The 9,489-nt window shown below is 39.2% G+C and overlaps 1 protein-coding gene across 4 annotated transcripts; it reads left to right on the top strand.

Moving 5' to 3' along the window:
- The first annotated feature begins 3,728 nt into the window (after positions 1–3,728).
- Positions 3,729–9,469, top strand: TEX12 (testis expressed 12). Of its 4 annotated transcripts, XR_014779338.1 has the most exons (6): positions 4,083–4,153; positions 5,442–5,520; positions 6,384–6,495; positions 6,581–6,632; positions 7,501–7,706; positions 9,407–9,469. XR_014779338.1 is itself a non-coding variant. In XM_084782110.1 (5 exons), exons 2-5 carry the CDS (start codon positions 5,461–5,463, stop codon positions 7,643–7,645), a joined length of 369 nt encoding a protein of 122 aa, XP_084638236.1. In that variant the 5' UTR covers positions 3,729–3,866; positions 5,442–5,460; the 3' UTR covers positions 7,646–7,883. The 4 variants fall into 4 exon arrangements, 3 of the variants coding, with proteins under 3 accessions (XP_084638236.1, XP_084638237.1, XP_084638235.1); XM_084782110.1 differs by lacking the exons at positions 4,083–4,153; positions 9,407–9,469 and adding an exon at positions 3,729–3,866 and having other exon boundaries at positions 7,501–7,883; XM_084782111.1 differs by lacking the exons at positions 4,083–4,153; positions 9,407–9,469 and adding an exon at positions 3,880–3,998 and having other exon boundaries at positions 7,501–7,883.
- The last annotated feature ends 20 nt before the right edge of the window (positions 9,470–9,489 follow it).

The raw sequence follows: 9,489 nt of genomic DNA, 5'->3' as shown, positions 1-9,489 counted from the left end.
AGAGATCCTCCTGCCTCTGTCTCCCTAGAGGCATGCTAGGATTAAAGGCATGTGCAACCGCTGCCGCAGATGAACTTCTCAATGGCCTGGAAACAGTCCATTTTTTCCCCACTATCATATCAATATCTCTATCATTATAATTTTGTCTGTGTGTGTGCATGTGTGGGTGTGTGGGAGTTGCACATTTATGTAGAGTCAGAGGCCAACTTCAAGTGTTGTTTTCAGAACTATCCATAATGTTTTTTTTTTTTGAGACAGGGTCTCTCACTAGGATGTGGGGTTCACAGGATTTGGCTAGCTAGGCTGATGGGCTAGTAAGACCCAGGGACCTGACTATCCCACCACCCAGTGCTAGGATTGCAAGTGAGCGCATCATGCTAATAAGTCTAAAAAGGGGGGTTGGTTTTGTTTCTGGTGTGTGTGTGTGTGTGTGTGTGTGTGTGTGTGTGTGTGTGTGTGTAGGGGGTTGAATGTTACTATTAACTATTATTTAATGTGAGCTAGCTGGGGATTGAGTGCAGGTCCTCCTGCTTGTGTGGCTAGGACTTTACTGGCTGAGTTGTCTGCTTAGCCCCACCATTAGAAATTTTTTTTAAAAATAAAAAGCTTGAGTAAAATTTTAACTAAAAGCTGGACATAATCGCTTTAGTGTCTAATCCCAGGGCACCTACAGAAAATGAGAGGCGGAGACAGGAGGATCCCCAGAGACTCCAGGGCTGGGTTGCCTGGGCTATGCCTGGCAAAGATACCCTAGGCTGTCCTTTGTCTGAAACATGCATACTGTGTCATTAGAGCACTTGTAGGCTCCCCTCCCCAAATGCAAACATTAAACAGGACCAGGACCATTTATTCCTGGGCTGGTGACAAATTTCTGGATTAAAATATTTAAAATATGATTTAGGGAGGGTTTTTTTTTTGTGTGTGTGTGTGTGTGTTTTTTTTTTTTTTACAGTGTTTCTCTGTCTCTGTGTAGCCTTGGCTATCCTGGACTAACATTGTAGACCAGGCTGGTCTTGAATTCATAGAAATCCACCTGCCTCTGCCTCCTGAGTGCTGGGATTAAAGGTGTGCGCTACCACCGCCCAGCGGGAGATTACTTTTTAATGCTTATTTTTAACTCATTGATACAGCCTTCAAAACAACTTATTGATATAGTTTTCAAAATTGTTACTTCTAAGGAATGGAGTATAAGTATAGCCTTGAAATAATAGCAGTATTTCTTAGGGACTTTTTATTCATTTCCAGCTAAAATTGTTGCTTTGTTAGCAATGGAAAAATTTTTTTTTTTTGCCAGTACAGAAATTGTAAAAGGGCTTCTAAAGCCCGGAAATATAAAATGCTGTGTAAGTAGGTAGTTTTGAAGGTTTTAAGAAAGAGGGTAGAGTTGTCATTTCCTAAAGTCATGAAAACATCATGTCCATGGCCTGATTACAGAGGGAGTGTGTGGTGAGATGGTTGGAGGGACTTGGTGTGATGGAGTACCAGGAGAAAAAGCAACAGTTTAAAGAATGTACTAGGAACAAGAGTGTGACTAAATCTGAAATGGCACGTTTTCATTCTCCAAGTGACAGGAAAGACTAAATGGTTGCTAGTCACAAAGTGATCAGCAAGGTTAGCTCAACTGTAGAGCATTGGGCTAGCAAGAACATGCTCCCGGGTCCAGTCTCCAGCACACACAAGAAGAAGGTCTAAAGCAGATGCCAGCTTCCTTCTGTTCTGGAGATGCAGAGTTACAATTTGTATACAAGGTTCTTTTTTTTATGATATAGAGTAATTATATGTTTCTGTATAGACCTGTTGGCAGTCCCTGGAAGATTCTAAGACACTGCCTAACTCTAACCCTCCACATCCTCTCACTACCCATTTAATTCATACCTACAATGAAGGTAACATTAAGACAATAAAGTAACATGTTACGGTTTTCTTTTAATCTGATAAAAAATTATGGGGAGTAGTGGCACACTCCTTTAATCACAGCACTCAGGAGGCAGAGGCAGGTGGATTGCTTTGAGCTCGAGGCCAGCCTGATCTACAAAGTGAGTCCAGGACAGCCAAGGCTACACAGAGAAAACCTGTCTCCAAAAACAAAAACAAAAACAAAAAATTATGCATTAGGATAGGGTTTTTCTTTATATATTTTAAGAACCAAATGGATAGTTATTTGTTTAGAAATAATACAAGATGAAGGTTGGGAGAGGGAATAGAATTTTTGATTTAATGGACTTTTAAAAATAACAATGCTGGCCAGGAGTGGTGGCGCACGTCTTTAATCCCAGCACTGGGGAGGCAGAGGTAGGTGGATTGCTGTGAGTTTGAGGCCAGCCTGGTCTAAAAAGTAAGTCTAGGACAGCCAAGGCCACAAAGAGAAACCTTGTCTCAAAAAAGCCAAAAAAAAAACCAAAACCAAAACCAAAACAAAAGGCAACAAAGCTAATGATAATAATATAGAATAGCTAAGATTAAAGCAGGAAGATTATAAAATCTGGTCTAGCCTGGACCAGAAAGCATGACTGTCTCACAAACAAACAAACAAAAAACAAGAAACCAACCAACCAGACAAAACATACCCCAAAATAAAACAAAACCCCACAAACAAACAAACAAACAAAAAAACCCCAAATAAATACTGAGTGGAGAACTTTAAATTTGCTAAATAGGAATGCTTGACATTTTAAATCCTTACATTTTAATTTCATGTTCATACCAAAAGTTTTTAGAAAAGCCATAGTCTTCTAATAAGGGATGGCTTTTTACTTTGATAATGGTCTCGTGTACCCCAGGATAGCCTCAAAAGTGGCCAAGGATAGCCTTAACTTAGAATCCTCTAGCTTCCACCTTCCTAGTGTACATGTGTGCACTGGTTTATGGGTGCTGGAAAAGGAATCCCAGTCGAGGAAAGTCCTATAAACTGAACACAATCAACTTTTCGAAAAAAAATGTATTACTTGTCCATCATTACATTACAGATAGTAAAAATTTCAACACAGATACCCACACTTTCAGGTAGGTACCCCTCACATCCCATAACAGAGAAGGAACATTCTAGTTAGCCACTTCCTAGCATTGATGCTAATCTTTAAACAAAAGGAAAACAAAACAAAACCCCAAGTGTTAAATAAGAGCTTTCTAAAGTGTACAATTACACGCTTAGAATTCATGGAGGCATGTCATTGACCTTTGTTTTATGAGGCAATATACTTGCTTCTGCACCAAGTCAACTAACCGGAAAGAATTTAGGAAGTTTGTCTGTGAAACTGCAGGTCAAAGTCGGCATGTGACAGTGTCTAATAATGATAAGCTACGAGTCTGCGAACCTTGTGATTTACTAAGTACTTTTTGAACGCTAGTTGTCACCTAAAAAAAAAATACACACACACACACACACACACACACACACACACACACACACACACACACACACACAGTTTTCTTTAAGGGTGTGATTCAGAGTTTCTCGCACCACAAAGCCGGACACAAATGGAGACTGTGTGCTAGAGGAACTGGCTGAATCTCCTCCTGTCTGCACCCGCTAGGCTGAGCATGCCCGTTCCTGAGAGAAATACTTAATGTTCTCTGGGGCAACGCCTCTCTCCTCCATGGAGACCACTTTTGAAGTTTACTCTTCCATCTGCACAGTGTGGGGAGCATGCTTTCTGTTTTTCGAAGATTCCACGTTGAGAGAAACAGGCGGGAAAATAAACGGTAGAGAGGCTCCAAGCCTGAGAGGCCTTCACGTGACCCGCGCGCTGCCTGCTGGGAGGTGTGCTCTTGGCGCCTGCGCAGAGGGGCACGAGGGCTTCGCCGCCTCCAGCTGACCTGAGGAAGCCGATCGTGGCGGAATCTCGGATTGCGAGTGGGACAAGAGGGTGAGTGCGCGCACGCAGACGCGCGCGAAGGGGAAGTCGAGTGTGAAAGGAAGCCGTGAGTGGGGATGGGCGCGGCGGCGGTGGCTTCTCCGGGTCTGGAGCCTGGCGTCGGGCAGCAGCACCAACCGGAAGGTGTGAGGGAGGCGAGGGAAAGAGGCGGGAAATGGCGCGAGGCAACAATAGTGTTGTAAAGGCGGAGCAGAGCGCTGAACGCGCCTGTAACCCCAGCGCTCAGGGCACGGGGACATGAGGATTCCTGCGAGTTTCAGTCCAGCCTCGGCTACCCAGTGAGTTCCAGGCTAGCTTGGTTTATCTAGTGAGTCTCAGCTCCAGAAAACCTGAGACCAAACCCGCAGAGGAAAAAAAAACTAAAGAAATAACAACAAACAGTTGTGCAATGTGACGCCTCAGATTTTCACAGGGTTAGGACGAGCCTGTAGCCTAGACTTGGACTATTCAGGAGTTTTAAATTATGACAGAGGTCACTTTTACAAATACAGAGTTATGTAATTATAGAAGTTTTATCGGATGTGTGTATACGTTGTTAGTTTGAAAAAGGAAAGAAGAAGCAGAAAAGAAAATTGAAAGGGGAAGAAGACTTTTTCCTCATGTTGGTTTTCTGAGTTACTTTTTGACCCTTTAAGAACATCAGTGTATCCACACGTGAATTTTTATTTATTTATTTATTTATTTATTTATTTATTTATTTATTTATTTATTTATTTATTGCACTTCAGCTTAGTACTGTGAAGGTAAGGGTAAGCACACGGAAGGACTGTGCTTTAAAATTGGGAGCCTGGCATGGTTCTGCACACCTTTAATCCCAGCCCTCAGGGAAGCAGGGGCAGCCGAGTTTCTAGGCCAGCCTGGTCTAGAAAATGCATCCAGGACAGCTACACAGAGAAACCCTGTCTGGGGGGGGGGGGGGGGGAATAATTTGAATGTAAATAGTTCTTCAATTCTAAGATGTAGAGATTATCCTTTTTAAGTTCCAGTGCTGTTCGAGTTTAAACCATAACATATCAAATCCCTAGGAAAATAGCTTCAGGATTTATGGGAAAGCAGTGTGGTGTCATATTAAGGTAAGGGTAGGGCAATGGAAAGTCTCAGACAAGAAGAATGAAGAGATCTTGTTTTATTTGTTTAAACATGGCCGACCATCTCTGCCCATTTCCTCATTTGGAAAGAGCGAAGGACAGAAAGAGGGGCGCCTCAATTTACAGTTTTAACATTTAAAGCTTTATAAAGGCAGAAGAATCTTAAATGCTGTAGTGCTGAAGCAAGATAGACTCGCCATGGCTCGTAGAGGCTGGTAGTTGCAAATGGCGCCATTGGTAAGTTGGGCTCAGATGGAGGGCCTTGGAGGCCACGTGATAAAACTTGAGTTTACTGACCCAGAGGGTTTTTGAATGAAAAGTTTTGAGAGGTAGGATGAATTAGAGAGGGGAGAAATTAAGTTTAGGAGGCAGGATCAGGAGAGCAAAAGTTAATAACAGAAGTGGGGAAAGGGCATAGATGAAGAGAACTGTCGTGTGGAGTTTATACTCAAAATTGGCATTTCTCTAAACTTTATAGTTTGTGTCTCCAGAGTATTATGGCAAACCATTTTGTAAAACCCGACTCTAGAAACTGCAAGAGGTCAAGAGATTTGGAGGTAAGCTTTATGCCCCCTGGAGCTGCTTACTGTATTTTACCTATTTCTGGTGGGGTTTTTTGTTTTGGTTTTTCTTCAAGAAAGTGATCACTCGAATTTAGTGTTTTCATAGTCCCACAGGTAGGAGGAACTAGCTTTTTCACTAAGAACAGCTGTACTGGGGACTTTCTTCTTAGTAGCTTGTAGCTTTAACTATAACCAGAGTGAGCCCATGTCTTTGTGGCACACAGGACTTACATGTGTAGTTATTTGCCAAGATGGGTACAATTCTTACGGACAGGTCAGGATAATACCATATCGCCAGATTTAGTGCTAACTGCTTTCTTTCACTGCTGAGCCATCTCACCAGTCTCTCTATTGCAAAAATTTGCAAGTATTTGGCTGTTGTCTAAATTACAGTTATTGTATTATTATAAAAATATCCATGGTTGCAAGATACCAGGATGTTTTTCATTGAGTTAAAAGCCATTTTCAAAATCTAAAACAAAATTTAATATTTTAAGCAAGATATCTCTTGAATCTAAAGGTTTCTTTGAAGATAAAAATGTAAATAACTGGTATGTAATCTCTAGTATGTTTGTTTGTTTGTTTGTTTGTTTTGTTTTTAGGTATTTTGGTAATTTTTCAGTGCTGGAACTGAGTCCAGTGCTTTGCCACTGAACTAACACCAACTTTAAGCATAGAGTTTCATTTTTAATCCTGAAGTTCTGGGGTTGAGCCTACAGCCTTAGATGTGCTAGTGTTTACTGTTGTACAGAACTATGTCCCTAGCCCCTCTGAACAATGTTTGGTTTGCTTTTTAAATAAGGAGAATATATATGTCTCAAAGATTTTACATTGATCTGTTTCCTTTCTTTTCTTAGCCTCAGATGTCTGATAGTCCACAGGTACCCTCTCTTGGAAAATCAGATTCATCTTTCTCTGAGTGTTCTGGACTCTTTTATAAAGAGGAAGCCCTGGAGAAGGAGTTGAGCGGTGATGTATAACAATGCTTGTATTTGTGCATGTTGACTGTATCATGTAGGTTGGTTATATTTATAACCCCAATTTTTTTTAACAGATATGAGCAAGGAAATTAATCTAATGTTGTCTACATATGCAAAGATTTTAAGGCAAGTAATTATGGTCTTTTGAGTATTTTTGTTAGAAATCCTTTTCTCCTAAAAATTCAGTAGTGAAAAACTTAATTTCATGGCTTACAAATTTATCTGGTGCTGGGCATGGTGGCACACACCTTTAATCCCAGCTCTTGGGGAGGCAGAGGCAGGTGGATCGTTGTGAGTTCAAAGCCAGCCTGGTCTACAGAAGTGAATCCAGGACAGCCAAGACTACACAGAGAAACCCTGTCTTGAAAAAAACAAAAACAACAAACAAACAAACAAACAAAAATTATCTGGTAACTAAAAATGTGAAGTTTTACAATTCTGTTTCAATTCTTAAAATAGATGAGTTGATTATTTTAAGGGAGTAATCCCCAACTTGTCCAAATATCATTTGTCATATTTCTAGTGCTAATGTCAGAGTGGATATGTCTTGGTCTCAAAATCATAGTATCTTTTACATTTTATACAGTTCTTTCTTTGATGGTAGTATTATTTGGTGAAATTAATGTTAATGGGTTAGAGTAAATATAAATAACATATTTATATTTTATCACTATACATTTGAAAAATGAATCTAAATATTGGCCTGAGAAAATGAAATTTTACAAGGTGCTTTATAAGCTGTCTGAATAATAGTTTGTTTAATTGTAATAATTTATGTAATTTATAATTACATTTATAGTATAATAGATATACTTTCTGTGTTTTAAGTAGACTGTTTTAACATTCTCTTGAAGAATATTAGTAAGTTAATGAAGCTCTCTCATGGCAAAGCCATGAAAATGAAATAGCTAACAGATGCAGCACAAAGAGCATGACAATGATGGTGTGTCTAGACTTTATTAACTTGTTTCAATATCAACTTTTTCCATATTAGTGAGAGAGCAGCAGTAGATGCATCTTACATCGACGAGATAGATGGACTCTTCAAAGAAGCCAACACTATTGAAAACTTTCTACTACAAAAAAGAGAGTTCCTAAAGCAGAGGTTTACAGCGATCACCAACACCCTGCAGAAGTAAAGTACCTGTACCAGCTAAGAGTGTTCCTGTTACTGCTCTGTTCTACCGTTAAAGGAAACATGTAATAAACTGTAACTTCTTCTAAATTTAAAAGAGGCTTTAAGATGGACATTAATAGGAAGTGTGTAATAATTACTTTGAGGATCAAATATTTGGCACAATATATAAAATGTAAATTAAAATTGTATACATGCTCTTTTCTTTATCCTTTACTCCCAAATCGCTTAGCCCTTCTTAAGCTGTGAAAAAGGACTCTGTTAATTAGATTATGCCTAATAATATTTGTTTAAATAGCAGATCATTTTGGAGATAGTTTGAAAATGTTTTTCTTGGTCAGTATTATAAAAGAACATCAAAAACATTAAAGGTAATTTGTCTAGTTTTCCAACATATAAAAAAATTTTACAATGTGCTACTGCCATTTAATATTCCCATTTGGTTATTTTTACTTTTAACCATTATATTTAACTAATAAAAATTTGGCTTAAAATATTTCTTGTGATAAAAATAAAAACTGAAAGTTACTATAACCTGGCTATTTCTCTATTTTTTAAGTGTCATGCTATATGGAATCCAGGTGAATTCATGGCGTAGCTGCCTCAGCCTCCCTAGTGTCAACACTAAGGTTATGTACCACTAAGTCTGGCTGTTTGAGTGGCTTTTTACCCATTGGCCACATTGATTTGTAAATTTAACGAACTATATTTAGATGCTTTAGCTATAGGGTGGATGAGATGGGAATTAGTAATATGGAACTCATGAAGTCAGCTTAAATGAACATGGCTTTGGCAGGCCACTTCAATCCTATGATAACGTGAAGTTGAGTCTGGTCTAGATAAGTGGTTCTTAACCTTCCTAATGCAGCAACCTTTAATACAGTTCCTTCTGTTGTGGTGACCCAACATAAAATTATTTTTGTTGCCACTTTATAACTGTAACTTTGCTACTGTTATGAATTGCAATGTAAATATCTGTGTTTTCTAATGGTTTTAGAGTCTTCTGTGAAAGGATCATTCTGCCCCCAAAGGGATCCTGATCCCCCGGCTCTAGAGGATCTCATATCATACTGAAAAATTCCTCCTTTGACACAAATAAAGTACAACTATGATTTTAATTCAAAATGACCTATGTGATATATAAATACATTAGTTTGATCCAAAAAAATCAGTCTCCACCTTTAATCATATAGACAGTTTGGTCTTCCATATGTATATTTTCCAATATAAGCAATTACAACATGGATGCATTTACATAGGGCACCACAGGGAATTTGTATTCTTAAATTAGTATCTTTTTACCTTGCTGCTTGTAAACTTTAAAATAAATTTTCATTTCATCAAGTTACTTTTCTGTTTGTTTGAGGTGAGATCTATGTAACCCCGGGTGGCCTAGAACTCGCTATGTAGACCAGGCTTGCCTCAAGCCCTCAGAGAGTTCCAGTTGCCTCTGCTTCTAGATTGTTGGGATTAAAAGAGAGAAAAAATGGTGGGCGGGGGGAGGGGGAGGAGGAATTCAGTGCTAAATCCCATATCTTGGTATTTTTGTATCTTAGCAGTATTTGCTATTTAGATTTTCAAAGATACTTGTTAGACTAATAAAATCATGTATTGTTATATATTTTCATGGTGTCCTGTTTTACTTCATTCCGAGAGAATGATTTTAATAACACTAATGGATGTAAAAGAAAAGGGATGAGATGAAAGGGGGGAAGGGCCACCTGTTGCCTGCCGGGCTAAATTTGGACTTTATTCTTTGTCCCAGTCATTCAGAGGAGAGACGTTGTGTAATGAACCCCTGACTCCGGTTCCATGGACTTAACTACAGGTGGGGGCACATTCCAGAAA

The sequence above is a fragment of the Acomys minous genome, assembly GCF_964271855.1.
Source record: "Acomys minous genome assembly, chromosome: 5".
NCBI lineage: Eukaryota > Metazoa > Chordata > Mammalia > Rodentia > Muridae > Acomys > Acomys minous.
The sequence above is the reverse complement of the archived record's forward strand: the minus strand, read 5'-3'. Positions and strand labels throughout refer to the sequence as shown.